The following is a 16,549-nucleotide window of genomic DNA, read 5'->3' on the forward strand; positions in this document are numbered from 1 at the left end:
GAACATATTGTTTAACCATTCACAGTCCAGGCTGGAAAAAATATGTGAACCTTTATGTTTAATAACTGGTAGAACCTTCTTTAGCAGCAATAACCTCCACCAAATGTTTCCTGTAGCTGCTGATTGGACTTGCACAATAGCAAGGAGGAATTTTAGACCATTCCTCCAAATAATTATTCATTAATATTTCATTAATATTTCTGGGACATCTTGCATGAACAGCCCTCTTCAGGTCATGTCACAGCATCTCGAGGTCTGGATTCTGACCTGGCCATTCCAAAACACAAATTTACTTCTTTTTAAACTATTCTGTTGTTGATTTACTCATGTGTTTCAGATCATTGTCTTGTTGCATCATCCATCATCCAAGCTACAGGTTGTGGATTGCCACCCTGACATTTTCCTGTAAAATGTCTTGAGACAATTTTGAATTCATTGTTTCCTCAATTATTTCAAGCTGTCAAGGTCCTGAGGCAGCAAAGCAGACCCAAACCATGATGCTCTTTCCACCATGCTTCACAGTTGGGATGCAGTTTTGGTCTTTACCTCCAAGCATATTGGTGTGCATTTCTACCAAAAAGTTCAACTTTTTGTCTCATCTGTCCACAGAACATTGTTCCAGAAGCATCGTGGAACATCCAGGTGGTCTTTTGCAAACTTGAGACATGCAGCAATGTTTTTCTGGAGAGCAATGGTTTCCTCTGTGGTGTCCTTCCATGAATGCCATTCTTTTTCAGTGTTTTTTATGTAGTGGACATGTGAACAGAGATTTTAGCAAGTTCTGAGAGGTTTCTGGCTGTTACCCTTGGGTTCTTTTTCACCTCCTTCAGCATTGCACATTGTGCTTTTGGTGTGATCTTTGCAGGATGTCCACTTTTCAGGAGAATAGCAACAGTACTGAATTTCCTCCATTTGTAGGCAATTTCTCTTACTGTGGATGGATGGACATTCATGTCTTTAGAAATGCTTTTGTAGCCTTTTCCAACTTCATGCAGTTCTACAGTTCTTCTTCCAAGGTCCTCTGAAAGTTGTTTTGATCGAGGCATGGTGCACATAAACAGATCTACCTTGAGAAGAGCAGGCTCTCTCAGTAATTTGAATGTGTGTGTCTTTTTTATAGTGGAGAGCACCTGTACAGCCCACTCCTCCAATTTTATGTCATTGACAGAAAAGCCTGACTCCAAATAGCTTTTATAGAAGGCATTACCCCAGAGGCCCACATACTTTTTTTGAACCTAGACTGGGATCGTTTAAATGATGTACTCGGTATTGATAAGAAGAAGTACAATTGTTTGTGTGTTAAGGCAGATTGCATTTGTCTATTATTGTGACTTAGCTGAAGATCAGACATCTTATGAGTAATTAATGCAGAAAACCTGGTAACTGCACAGGGTTCACAAACTTTTTCTTGCAACTGTACACAGATATTGTAAGAAATAAATGATCTCATTGATCTAGATGCAGAGTCATTATCACCCCAACCGTGAGGAGAGGATGTATCCATAGGCCCCAGTACTCCTGAGATTGTGGAAGTCATGTTTCCTGCTGCAAAATCACAAATAGCATTCACAAGACAAAAAAAATTATACACTATTTTTACAAAAAAGAATACAATTAGAAAATACAAGGCATTTGATAAGATGCCACACATGAGGCTGCTTAACAAGTTAAAATCCTATGGCATTACAGGAAAGATACTGGCATGGACAGAGGAATGGCTGGCAGACAGAAGGCAGGAAGTGGGACTAAAAGGGGCCTTTTCTAGTTGGCTGCTGGTGACTAGTGATGTTCCTTAGGGGTCAGTATTGGGAACACTACTTTTCACATTGTCAGTGATTTAGATATTGGAATTGTGGCAAAGTTTGCAGATAGTATGAAGATAGGTGGAGGGGTAGGTAGTGCTGAGGAAGCAATGCAATTGCAGCAGGACTTAGACAAATTGGAATAATGGGCAAAAAAGTAGCATATGGAATGTAGTGTTGGGAAATGTATAATAATGCATTTTAGTAAAAGGAACAATAGTGTGTACTATTATCTAAGCAGAGAGAAGGTTCAAACATTAAAGGCGCAGAGGGACATAGGAGTCCTTGTGCAAAACTCCCAGAAGGTTAATTTACAGGTTGAGACTGTGGTAAAGAAGGCAAGTGCAATGTTGGCATTTATTTCAAGAGGAATAGAATGTAAAAGTGAGTAGATAATGCTGAGGCTTTATAAAACACTAGGCAGGCTGCACTTGGAGTATTGTCAACAGTTTTGCACCCCATGTCTCGGAAAGGATGTGTTGTCATGGGAGAAAGTCCAGAGGATGTTCGGGAGGATGATTCTGGAAATGAAGGGGTTAATATATGCTGTACTCACTGGAATTTAGAAGAATGTGGCACGATGTCATTGAAACCTACCGAACGTTGAAAGGACTAGAGGATGTTTCCTATGGTGGAGGTGTCCTAAACTAGAAGGTACAGCCTCAAAATTAAGGGGCCACCCTTCAGAACAGAGGTAAGGAGGAATTCTTTTAGCCAGAGAGTAGTGAATCTGTGGAATGCTCTGTCACAGACTGTGGTGGAGGCCAAGTCCATGGGTATATTTAAGGTGGAAGTTGATCATTTCCTGATTGGTCAGGGCATCAAAGGATGTAGTGAGAAGGTAGGTTGAATGGGATCTGGGATCAGCCATGATGGAATAGCGGAGTGGACTCGATGGGCTGAATGGCCTAATTCTGCTCCTATGTCCTTTGGTCTTCTCTTACACAGAGCATTATCTCAGGAAAGCAGCATCCATCATCAGGGACCCCCACCACCCAGGTTATGCTCTCTTTTCACTGCTGCCATCAGAAAGAGGGTACAGGAGTCCTAAGGCTCGCACCACCAGGTTGAGGAACAGTTATTACCCCACAACCATCAGGCTCCTGAATCAGAGGAAATAACTTCACTCAACTTCACTTGCCCCATCACTGAACTCTTCCCATAACCTGTGGACCCACTTTCAAGGACTCTTAATCTCGTGTTTATGATATTTATTGTTTAATTATTATTATAATTATTTTTTTCTTCTTTTTGTATTTACACAGTTTGTCTTTTGCACACTGGTATTCTGTCCTGTTGGTGCAGTCTTTCACTGATTCTATTATGGTTATTGGATTTATTGAGAATGCCTGCAGGAAAATTAATCTCAGACTTTTATATGGTGACATATATGTACTTTGATAGTACATTTACTTTGTATTTTGAATTGCTCTACCAAACCATGATGTACCTAGTAACAATGAGTTTTTGTGTCAAATTTGACGTCTTGATGATCTTCAGTCATTCTTTTCTGCATTTATGTTAATTCTTTAAAAGGGGTGGTGAATTTTATCATTGCTATCTATTTTAACTGATTTAAATTGATATTTTGAACTGATTATGAGATGTGGTCTGTGTTTACCAGGGTTTTGCTGTGAACATTTATTGTTGGAGGCTAGGCTTGAGTGAGATAGACAGAACAGTCAGCGCATTTGTTCTTCCAGCTAGTTTCATGTCGTCATTCTTCGTTTCCTCCAACCAAGGGTTTGAAGGAATTTGATCTATGAAGCAGCTCCCTATAAAGCGTCTGTCTGCCCTGTGACTGCCAGGCGTTGAAAGCACCTTTTGTCTGAAATGGTGCAGGACATTGTGGCACTGTGCATGTTTACGGGTTAATTAGTGCAGACAATTGCCTTTGCACAGGCTGATGTTGAAATGAAATGAAGTGTTAAGGAATCTGAATTGCCTTGCACTGTCACAGCAAGTGGGATGGGGGACAGGGAGTAACAGTTACCTCGCTGAATAAATTAGTAGGCTCTTTTTGTGATGTTTAGATCAAGGGCTTTCCTTTTGTTTTGTTCACCCTCTCTTTGTCTCCGCAGCTCCCGGAAGAAGCAAGGCGAGGATTTTCCTCCCTCACTGATCCAGTGGAGGGTCTCCTGGTGATGCTGGAGAACTGCAATGACTGGAAAAGGGGAAAAAAACAGTCCCTGGCACATTTCGTTATTGGCCAGTTTAATATTTGGATAAAAGAGAATGCAAGATCTCATCAGGTTGGCAAAGGAGCAACTAATTCTGCTCATTGTGATTGTATTTGGTGCTGTATCACAGGGTTAGTTAGGATTGAAGGTGGGGTGATCAGAACTGGGGTGGTGGGTGCATAGTCACTATTATTGCAAAAAAAGCACCATAGACTGGAACAGAAAGCAGTAACCTGTGGACAAAATGTGGTGGTTTCTTGTTTTTCTGTCCTCTTGGTCTAATATGAACGTATTTGCAATTTTTAAAAATACGTTATGAAACTTGTGCGTCATTGTGTATGTTTCTGCCTGCCTGGGTGTTGACTATACATGAATCCAAATATATATAAGGGTAAAGTCAGTTGGTACAAAGGTTCCTCTGAATATTTAAGTAAGTGTCCTCCTTTAGTCTTTCTTTCTTTTTCAATCTTTTTATTATTATTAATATCAAGAAAATAAAATTGATACATCGATAATGGGATTACAAACATACACATTACAACTGAACATGAAAGAATACATAAGCAATAGTTATAGTATAAATGAGTATTCCCAAATCATGGACGATACAAGTAACAAATAAACAAGGCAAACCTCGGTATATCATAATATATATTAAAAAAAAACAGAAAAAGGAAAAAGAAAAAAAATTAATGCAATAAAAACTAATCTAATTAATAACTAATAAGGAAAAAAACAAAAAAAGAGAAAAAGAACAAATGGGAAAAGGGTTGTTTATAATATCTCACAAAAATACAAAATCATCGGTGTCGTCAACTCTGTTCCTCTCAACATATATAAAATCGAAACTGGAAAAACAAATGGGCTTGGAACAGGGTCATATTACATCATATGAAAATATTGAATAAATGGTCTCCATATCTTTTCAAATTTAATAGAAGTATCAAATACAACACTTCTAATTTTTTCTAAATTTAGACATAACATAGTTTGAGAAAACCAATGAAATACAGTAGGAGGATTAATTTCTTTCCAATTCAACAAAATAGATCTTCTAGCCATTAATGTAAGAAATGCAATCATTCGACAAGCAGAAGAGGATAAATGGAGTGAGTCCATCATTGGTAAACCAAAAATTGCAGTAATAGGATGAGGTTGTAAATCAGTGTTCAATACCGTAGAAATAATATCAAAAATGTCTTTCCAATATTTTTTCAAAAGTGGACACGACCAGAACATATGAGTTAAAGACGCTATCTCAGAATGGATTTATATAGGGATAAAAATGGATTTATATAGGGATAAAAATGAGCCAATTTATTCTTGGACATATGAGCCCTATGCACAACCTTAAACTGTATTAATGAATGTTTAGCACATATAGATGATATATTAACTAATTGAAGAATTTTATCCCAATTCTCAATAGGGATAGTAAGGTTAAGTTCCCTTTCCCAATCATTTTTAATCTTATAGAAGGGCTCTGAACGTATCTTCATAATTATATTGTAAAGTTTTGATATTAGCCCTCTCTGAGAAGGATTTAGTTCAAACAAATTCTCCAAAATACCTGAAGACACAAAATTTGGAAAAGTAGGAAGTACAGTATTTAAGAGATTCCTAATCTATAAATATCTAAAAAAATGAAATATAGGCAAATTATATTTATTAGATAATTGCTCAAAAGACATAAAACAATTATCCAAAAATAAATCGGAAAATCGTAGTAATCCTTTAGTCTTCCAGGCTGAATAAGCTTGGTCTATAATAGAAGGATTAAAAAAAGCAATTGGATACAATAGGAATATTTAAAACAAACTCAGTCAATTCAAAAAATTTCTGAAATTGAAACCATATACATAAAGTATGTTTAACTATCAGATTGTCAGTTCATTTCGGCGATTTAGAAAGAGCAAAGGGAAGAGAAGACCCTAAAATAGAACCCAATGAAAATCCTTGTACAGATTTAATTTCCAGGTTCACCCAATGAGGGCTAAAAGATAAATCCCAATCCTTTAACCAACATAACAAATATCGGATATTAACTGCCCAATAATAAAATCTAAAATTAGGCAATGCCAATCCACCTTCCTTCCTTGCCTTCTGTAAATATTTTTTACCTAATCTAGGATTTTTATTCTGCCAGATATATGAGAAAATTTTTGAATCAGCATTAGCAAAAAAAGATTTCAGAATAAAAATTGGTCCCGCTTGAAATATATATAAAAATTTGGGTAAAATAACCATCTTAATAGCATTAATCCGACCTATCAGAGATAAAGATACTGGTGACCATTTAAACATTTAATCTGATCGATTAGGGGTAAAAAATTAACCTTAAATAAATCCTTATAGTTTTTTATGATGTTAATCCCTGTAAATAAAAGAGTCATTAATTTAAAAGGTAAATTTCCATAAATTGGAACCTGTCTATTTAAAGGAAACAATTCACTCTTATTAAGATTTAATTTATACCCGGAAAAATTACTAAATTGAGCCAACAATGATATAACTGCAGGAATGGATTTCTCAGGATCAGAAATAAATAATAGTAAATCATCTGCATATAATGATAGCTTATGTATATCTGTCCCACGATTAATGCCAAAAATGTTATGTGATTCTCTGATAGCAATTGCCAAGGGTTCTAAAGCAATATCAAATAATAATGGACTAAGAGGACGGCCTTGTCTAGTACCCCGAAATAAACGAGAAAAGGGAGATCTTTGATTGTTAGTAAGCACCGAGGCTACTGGAGAATGATATATCAGTTTAATCCAGGAAATGAATGTCGGACTGAAATTAAACTTCTCAAGCACAGTAAATAAGTATGGTCATTCAACTCTATCAAATGCTTTCTCCGCATCTAGTGAAATGACACATTCTGAAGTGCTATGTGAAGGAGTATAAACAATATTCAATAATCTCCTAACATTGAAAAAAGAATAGCGATTTTTAATAAAACCAGTTTGATCTTCCGAAATAATTTGGGGTAATACCTTCTCCAACCTGGATGCCAGTAGCTCAGAAAAGATCTTGGAATCTACATTCAATAAAGATATTGGTCTATAGGATGCGCAGTCAGTAGGGTCTTTATCTTTCTTCAATATTAAAGAAATGGAAGCTCTCTAAAAAGATTGTGGCAGATTACCCAATCTAATTGCTTCTTCAAAAACCCTGCATAACCAAGGAGTAAGAGTAGCGGAAAAACATTTTAAAAATTCTACTGTATACCCATCTGGACCTGGTGCTTTCCCAGAATTCATAGAGGAAATAACCCCTTTAATTTCTGCATCCGTAATAGGAGTTTCTAATATTGAAAGATCATCTGATGATAATTTTGGAAAATTCAATTTCCCAAGAAAATCACACATGATATTATAATCATGAGGGAATTCAGAATGATACTGGGAGGTATAAAAATCTTGAAAAGATTTGTTTATCTCATCATGGTTAACTGTCCGATCCCCATTCTGCTGACGAATCTTAGTAATTTGACGTTTAACCAAAGCATTCTTCAATTGTCTAGCTAACAGTTTATCCGATTTATCACTATGTATATAAAAATCAGATCTGGTTTTCATTAATTGATTTTCAATCGAAGATGTAAGTAATAAACTATGTTCCATTTGAAGTTCAACCCTTTGTTTGTAAAGCTCCTTACTAACAGTGGTCGAAAATTACTTGTCAATCTCTTTAATTTTATCAACCAATAAAATGCATTTTCTCAGACCAGCGGAGTAGGAGATAATCTGTCCACATATATATGCTTTAAAAGTGTCCCAAAGTGTTCCGCAAGAAATATCATCCGTGGAATTAGTTGAAAAGAAGAAATTGATCTGTTCCTTCATAAATTTAATAAAATCTGGATCGTGCAGTAAGGTAGAATCAAATAGCCATTGTCTAGCACTAGAAGCTGTATCCGTAAATTTAATAGAAAGTTTTAATGGAGCATGGTCAGAGATGGCTATAATATCATAATTACAACCAATTACTGATGGAATAAAACAAGAGTCAATAAAAAAATAATCAATTCTCGAGTAGGAATGATAAACATGTGAGAAAAATGAAAACTCTTTGTCCTTAGAATGCCGAAATCTCCAAATATCAAAAATTCCATTATCAGTCAAAAAAGAGTTAATATAAGTGGCCGACTTATTAGGTAAAGTCTGAGTAGATATAGATTTGTCCAACAAAGGATTTAAACAACAATTAAAGTCACCACCCATTATTAACTTATATTCATTTAGATTAGGTAGAGAAGTAAATAAGGACTTTAAAAAATCGGGATAATCGACATTTGGAGCATAAACGTTAACCATAGCAACCTTTTTGTTAAAAAGTAAGCCAGTAATTAACAAAAATCTACCATTCAGATCCGAAAAGATATCGTGCTGGACAAATGCAATAGAGGAGTCCATAAAAATTGAAACTCCTTTTACTTTAGCATTCGAATTAGAATGGTACTGTTGACCCCTCCAAAACCTAAAAAAGCGATAATTGTCCTCTTTCCTCACATGAGTTTCTTGTACAAAAATAATATGTGCATTAAGTCTTTGGAATACTTTGAAAATCTTTTTCCGTTTAATCGGATGGTTTAAGCCATTAGTATTCCAAGAGACAAAATTTATGGTCTGAGCCATATTTCTGAAATCAACCCTTTGGTATATAAAGGGTTAACCAAATTATGAACTCATACACCCGGAAGAGGAACAAAAATAAAGGGCGGACCCGGAAGTGACAACATCACGGACATTTTAGTAGTTTAAAATCAGCCCAAATGAAGAAACTAAAAAAAAACTGATGTAAAGAACATATTTAGAAAAACACCCCCCACCCCCCACCCAAAAGGAGAAAAGACATCCCGAGCCAGGAAAAGGCTGGGAAAAAGGAGAGATGAAACTAAATCTACCCCCATATCAGCAGAAGGCAACTCCGTATATAAAGGTTAAAAAAGATCCACCCAAACTCTGAAGAAATAATAATCACTATACTAAAACCAAACTTCTTAATATAATTGGTAGTAAAAAAACCAAAAAGAATATAATCACTAGTAACTTATAAATTGGGTTAAGACCCAAACAAACCAAAAAAAAATTTAAACTGTGATAAGAAATGCATTATAGGAAGAAGACAAGAGAGAAAAAAAAATGGCGAAATCAAAAAAAAAAGCCAAATATATTTTAGAGAAGAAACCGCCATCTTTGTAAAAAAAATTCACCTTCGAGCGATTAATAAAAATGACCAAAGCTAAAGTACAGTGATTGAAGTAAGTAAAATAAAAAGATTAGTTCATCAGAAAAAAATTTTAACTAGAGTATAAAATATAGAGTAAACCTACACCAATAGCCAGAAACAAAATCTGGTTTTGGAAACAAAAACCATCTTGCAACGATCAAAATCGCTCATTTATTAGAGATGAGAATCCGTAGCAGTAGGGAAGTTCTCATTCAAAAAGCTTCTCGCTTCAGATGTAGAAAAGAAAACACGCTGAGATGCATTGGGAGGCGAGATTCTGAGCTTCGCAGGGTATAAGAGCGCAGGTTTTAGATTTTTCTCATAACATTCGGACATCAGAGTTTTAAAAAGAAGCCTTGCCTTCATTACTTCTGGACTAAAATCTTCCACTAATCGAAAATTGAATTCTTGAAATTTGACCATCCCCACATGAATAAGTTGCTCTTTAACATGCACATAATGAAATCGGACAATTACAACCAGTGGTTTAGCTGAAGCTCTTGGTGATTGACGCATAATTCTGTGTGCGCGATCAAGTAACGGAGGACTGTCTGGGAATACAGAAGGGAATGCATGCTTTAAAAGTTGAGCAAAGTACTTCGAGAGGTCCCCTTGTTCAATACCTTCCGGGAGACCAGGTATGCGTAAGTTCTGTCTTCTGGACCGATTCTCAAAGTTGACACTCTTGGCTTTAAGTGTTTCCACCTGTTTAGTCGTCGAAAGTAATTTCTGCTCCAGTTTTTCAATTATCAAGTCTCGCTTCCGAGCGTCCTCTTGCAAAGTTGTGATTAGAACTTGCTGCTGGTTAACTACTGACTCCGTCTTATCAGTATAATCTTGAAAAGCCTTTATATCTTGTTTGAAAATTTGTCGTCGTTCTTCAAATTTTTCATTTAAAACCTCCAATAATATTTCATAGGTCAATTCAGTGCACTTAGGATCGGTCTTTTCCTTCTTCCCGTTCCCGTTAGGATCTTTCCCAGGTTCTCGCCCTTTAGATCTAAGAGCCATTTCTGTATTCATTTCTTCAAAATTCACAATAAACTCTTAAAGATAAGTCCAAGAAAGTAGCAAGAATCTTCTGGCGAAATCAAAAAAAAAGCCAAATATATTTTAGAGAAGAAACCGCCATCTTTGTAAAAAAAATTCACCTTCGAGCGATTAATAAAAATGACCAAAGCTAAAGTACAGTGATTGAAGTAAGTAAAATAAAAAGATTAGTTCATCAGAAAAAAAATTGCCTATCATTGATGACCTGTCTGATTTGTGGACCAACAAAAATGCTTTCCCTAATCTTGGCATCAGTTATTCTGGGAAGCATCTGTCTCAAATATCAAAATCCTTCATAGAAAATGTTCGTGCCTGGTGATAGCAAATTCCATCTTTACATTCCTGAACCCAATAATTATTACTGAAACCTGTCCTGCCATGCAGCAGCCACGCATGCTGGATGAGATAGGAAACTTTCCAGCTTACATTGTAGGCAACATTTTAATTGACTTGAAATAATAAACATAAATTTATTTTAAAAAATGGTGCGTGATAGGGAAATTTCATGGTGATTTTCATGATCAGTAGTCCAAATTTCACAAGATACACCTAAAGGTTGTCCAGTGAAATTGTTCTTGTGTGAGCAGCAATCAATGATGGATGTGTCAATAATGCTGTCACTGTTATTTTTAACATGACTGATAACTGCACTTGGGGGTATCAAATCAATTATAATTGGTTGTGCATATGAATATTACTGATCAATGATAATTGATTTTATTAATCAGTATTAATTGTGAGAGAATGGTGCAATAATTGAATGCACGTCAGTATTACTGAGATTACCAAGAGACTAGTCTTCTCTGAGAGGCCCTAATCTCTGATTGTATGTGAATGAGAATGATCATTGATTATCAAGAGTCATACAATGTGGAAACAGGCCCTTTGGCCCAACACACCCATACCTACTGTTAAGCACTATCTATATTAATTCCAGTTTCCTCTTGTGTCCCCATTGACTTTGCTCTTGATAGCATGCTCAGTTGCCCTATTCTCAATTCTTTGTTCACTGGTTTGTGACACCAATTATATCTGAAAAGCACTTCACTTGAAGTGTTTAATCTCTTTCCCAGCTCCCAACACTTATGTCTGTGGATATGAACTGTGGCCATCAGTCAGACCCTTACGAATGCTCTACAATCATGCAATGACATCCTTAATCATGATGTTAAAAAGACAACACATCATTCTAAAATCTCTTCTCCAGCCATTTAATTGCATTTATGCCCATCTGCTGCATTGTACAGGTATCTCTACCTTGTACAGCTGAGACAGCAAATCACGGGCTTGCACTCGTTACACTCCAGTGCTTTCTGCAGTGTTGGTAAGTGATGAACATGATGCACTTGGGCAACTCCCATTCCTCCTCCCTGGGCTTCCTGTTTTTCTAGTGGTCACTCATTGTTTCTACAAATGAATGCTTACATTTTGGGGTGACCAAATGCTGGGATGTGCTATCTACATACACCCAATCTTTCAGATGAGGTGTAAGATGTTAGCTGCTGCACAGATTCCCAAGTCTAGATGTTGGAACTCATTCATTTGATGAGTGTAGCACACATAATTGACCTTGATGTAGCACAGGATGCAGCTGCAGCCTGTTACCCTTCAAAGTGTGGATAGAAGCTATTAAGCTCATTATGGAGTGAAGCATCAGTGCCATTCATACAGTTAGGTGTCTCCTTACAATGGCTCTGGATCACCAAGATTCAAAATTGTTTATTGTCATTTCCAGTACACAAGTGTAAAAGAGAACAAGATAATTGTTACTCCAGATCCAATGCAATATATAAAAACACACACCAAGTTAAAGAACACAATATTAACAAATAGAATAAGAATAAATACTTAAAATGGTCGATGTTCACAGATTACTTATACGTACATAAAGTGATGCAAGGTACAGGAGTGGTACATAAGGTGACTCTGACAGGAAAGTGGTGGCTGCAGGGTGTGGTGGGAAGGGTTAGTAGGTAGAGGAATTGATCAGCCTTACTGCTTAGGGAAGCTAACTGTTTTTGAGTCTGGTGGTTGTAGTGTGGATGCTACATAGCCTCCTCCCTGATAGGAGTTGACAAACAGTCCATGAGCAGAATGAGTAAGATCCTTCATGGTATTGTTGGCCTTTTCCCAGCACTTTTCTGTATATATTTTCTTGATGGTGGATAGGCTAGTGCCAGTGTGCATTGGGCAACTTTGACTACCCGTCGTAGAGCCTTCCTGTCTGCTGCTGTGCAGTTTATGTACTATGCAATGATGCAGTACATTAGGGTGCTCTGTACTGCGCATCCGTAAAAGGTTTTGTGTACTGATGTACACAGTCCAGCTCCCTTCAGTCGCAAAATGTAGAGGCATTAGTGAGTTTCCTTGATTGTGTTGAATGTGTTCTGGGATCGTGAGAGGCTGTGTGACGTGTACTCCCAGGAGTTTGAAACTGCTCGCAGTTTTCACTGCTATGTGAAGTGTGGTGTGAGTTCTCCTGAAGTTGATGACGATCCCCTTTGATAACCATCACCAGTCCAAAAGACCAAAAGGAGCAGAATTAGGCCATTCAGACCATCGACAGACCATCCGCCAATTCATCATGGCTAATCCATTTTGCCTATCAACCCCATTCTCCTGCCTTCTCCCTGTAACCTTTCACACTCTGACTAATCAAGAATATCAACCTCTGTCTTCAATACACCCAATGATCTGTCCTCCACAGTTGCCTGTGGATCAGATTTCCACAGATTCACCAGCCTCTGGCTAAAGAAATTCCTCCTCATCTCCATTCTATGTGGACGTCCTTCTTTTCCAGGGGTTCCCAACCTGGGGTCCACAGACCCCTTGCTTAATGGCATTGGTCCATGGCATATCAAAGGTTGGGAACACCTATTATGAGGATGTGCCCTCTGGTCCTCTACTCCCCCCCACTACAGGAAACATCCACTTCATATCCACTCTATCTCAGCCTTTCAAACTTTCTCTCCTTTTGGAAAGTAGTCTAAATTTTTGTTCCTTCAACCAAAGAGCATGACCATTCACTACCCAGCAGTGTATTCCACTGACCACTTCTTTGCCCATTCGCCTAATTGGTCCAAGTCCTTCTCAGCCTCTCTGCTTCTTCAACAGTACCTGCCCCTCCATCTGTCTTCGTATCATCCACAACTTGGCCACAACCATCAATTCTGTCATCCAAATCATTCACATACAACTTAAACTGACCCCTCTGGAACTCTGCTAGTTATCGGCAGCCAACCAGAAAAGGCCCCCTGTATTCTCACTCTTTGCCACTCGCCTATAATAGATATTTTTCTACCTTCCTGCCTTCTTGAAGAGTGCAGAGATGTTTGCTATTTTTCAGTTTTCTGGAACTATTCCAGAATCTAATGATCATTACCAATGACTCCATAATCTCCCCAGCCACCTCTTTTAGAACCTTGCAGTATCGTCCATCTGGTCCAGGTGACCTATCCACCTTAAAACCTTTCAACTTCACAGACAAATTCTTCTTAGTGATAGCAATTACACTTGCTTCTGCCCTCTGATACATTCTGCTGGTGTCTTCCACAGTGAAGATGGAACTAAAATATTTAGTTTGTGCGCCATTTCCTTATTCCCTTATTCCAGTGTCATTTACCATTGGTCTGATATTTACTGTCATGTCTTTTCAACTCTTTATATATCTGAAAAATACTTTTGGTATATCCTCTTTGATATTATTGGCTAGCTTTCCTTCGTATTTAACCTTTTCCCTCTTTATGACATTTTAGTTACCTTTTGTTGGTTTTTAAAAGCTTCCCAATCCTGTGACTTCCCACTAATTTTTGCTCTATTTTATGCCCTATTTTGCTTTAATTTTGTCTTTGATGTCTCTTGTCAGCCACAGTTGTGTAGACCTGCCTTTAAAATAGTACTTTTTTGGGATGTATTTATCCTGCTCCTTCAGAATGCTCCCAGAAACTCCAGCCATTGCTGTTCTGCTAGTGTCCCCTTCCAATCAACTTTGTCTGGCTCATCTTTCATGCCTCCCCAATTCCCTTTACGTCACTTTAATACTGATACATCTGACTTCAGCTTCTCTCTCTCAAATTGCAGGGTGAAACCTGTCATATTGTGATTACTGCCTCCTAATGGTTTCTTTATCTTGCACTTCCTAATCAAATCCAGTTCACCACATACTACCCAATTCAGAATTGATTTTCCCCTAGTGGCTCAACCACAAGCTGCTCTAAAAAGCCATCTCGTAGGTATTCTACAAATTCTCTCTCTTGAGATCTAGCATCAGCCTGATATTCACATGACTATCGTAACATTGCCTTTTTGACGTGCGTTTTCTATATCCCGCTGTAATTTGTAACCCACATACTGGCTGCTATTCAGAGCCCTGTGTATAACTCCCATCAGGGTCTTTATGCCCTTGCAGTTTCATAACTCTGCAGTCCTCTGTTACCTCTTTCCAAGGATTTGTTTTAATTTTTTAACCGACAGAGCCACCCTATCCCCTATGCCTACCTGCCTATTCTTTTGATATGATGTGTATCCTTGGCTGTTAAGTTCCCACCTATTTTCTTTGAGCCACAACTCAGTGATGGCCATAACAACATCTCTACCAATCTCTAAATGCACTACAAGATCATGTACCTTACTCCCTAAACTGTGTGCATTCGAAATACACCTTCAGCCCTGTATTCCAACTGCCCCATCCTCAGCCCTATCACTCCAGTTCCCATCTTACCAAATTGGGGGTGACTCCCTCCCTGTAGCTCCTATCTAGCGTTTCTTAAGTTTTGTTTACGAGCCGAAGGTTATCGATCTGCAGCTCCAGTTCCTTTACACGATCTCTGGGGAGCTGCAGCTCAGTGCACCTGCATATCCTGGAGGCTGGAGGACTCCCAGATTTCCCCTACAGCCATTCTCACTGCACTAACTATACACTAACAGATGAAGAATGAAGAAGAAACTTAATGGAACATGCCAAAGCCTGTTTCACCAAAGCCTTCCCACTCTGACACTGGTCCACTCACATAATTGGTGCTCTGCTTGTCACTACCTTATTATTTGCCTTTGCTAATGAGTCAGGATTCGATTGGGCTGCTGAAAAAGGCAAAAGCCCACAAACGCTCATTTTTTAATCTCTCATCCTGGCCTATGTGTAGCCTCCTCTTTCAATTTGATTGGTCAGCCAAAAAAAAGCTACAAATTCAGTCTTGAATGCTACAAATTTATCCCTCAGCAGACTACAAATCTCTAGGGCTTCTGGTTTGGGAAAATTTGTGTTCTTGAAGGTACATACTCATCCACAGAGATCTTGAAGCCAGCGATGGCTATGGCAAATTCATTCAGATCCAAAGATGAATCCCTGAACATGGTCCAATCCATTGACTCATAGCAGAAAATGTATTAAAATACTGTGAATTAAATGCATATTGTGGTATTAATGAAATAACCTTCAACAGCCTGGAAAATGTAGCAGTCTGGCACCATCAAAGTTCTGAGTGTGATAAGTTCTAAGGTGGAGCTGTTTAATAAGCCATCATGTAGCCTTGGTGGTTGTAGTAGACAATAATTGATTGTGTATTGGCTGATCATTAATAATTATGTCATCCTGTATAATTAGTACTGATGGATGATTATTGACTGTGTGCAAATATTGCTAATTAAAGAAAATTGATAGTTACGTGTGCATGTCATCAGTGTGTGTGTAAAGTGGTAATTGTGTATGAATAATGATTATTGCTGATAATTTGTGTGAGACTGATGAGTAAGTTTTATCAGTGGTTTGGGAATAAAACTTAATGCTTCTTCCTATTGTTTTTCCTGTCCACACCATTTACTTCTGCTAAAGCCATGCCAGAAGCGAAACATGCTGCAGACAAGAGTCTTCTCTTTGTTCACCGTGGTGCCAACCAGCTTGTTTGACCAGCTGATTTCTCTGTTTGAAGTGGACAAAGCAGACTCAACCTCTCTGCTCGGTCTGATCAAGGATCTGTGTATCAAGAGGAAGTATAAGGAGGTGAGGTTTATTGTACTGTTGTATGAAAACACTTCCTCAGGTATTAATAACTTCCTACCTCACTTCTGTTGTTCTGTTTCATTTGTGAGAGGTGCTTTCCAGCCAGATGCCAGTATCTTTTGGTTATTAACTGAGCAAAACTTGAAAGGGGCTAAAACAAAATCTAGCAGCTTGATAAACATTTGAATAACATTTAGAAGTACTCTACTGCAGAACAAGATAAATTACATACCTACCTGGTTCTTGTCCCACAATTTATAGGTGATCCCAATCTATTATCA

At 37.7% G+C, this 16,549-nt stretch overlaps 1 protein-coding gene across 5 annotated transcripts in view; it reads left to right on the forward strand.

Annotated features, from left to right (window-relative positions):
- The window catches only part of exd3 (exonuclease 3'-5' domain containing 3), a 170,107-nt gene that overhangs the window by 23,743 nt on the left and 129,815 nt on the right, over positions 1-16,549 (forward strand). For all 5 annotated transcript variants that reach the window (XM_059994439.1, XM_059994441.1, XM_059994443.1 and 2 more), the window contains 2 exons: positions 3,884-4,054; positions 16,101-16,268. In XM_059994439.1, coding sequence (XP_059850422.1) covers positions 3,884-4,054; positions 16,101-16,268 — 339 coding nt within the window. The remainder of the gene's footprint in view (positions 1-3,883; positions 4,055-16,100; positions 16,269-16,549) is intronic.

The sequence above is a fragment of the Hypanus sabinus genome, chromosome 18 (genome assembly GCF_030144855.1).
Source record: "Hypanus sabinus isolate sHypSab1 chromosome 18, sHypSab1.hap1, whole genome shotgun sequence".
NCBI lineage: Eukaryota > Metazoa > Chordata > Chondrichthyes > Myliobatiformes > Dasyatidae > Hypanus > Hypanus sabinus.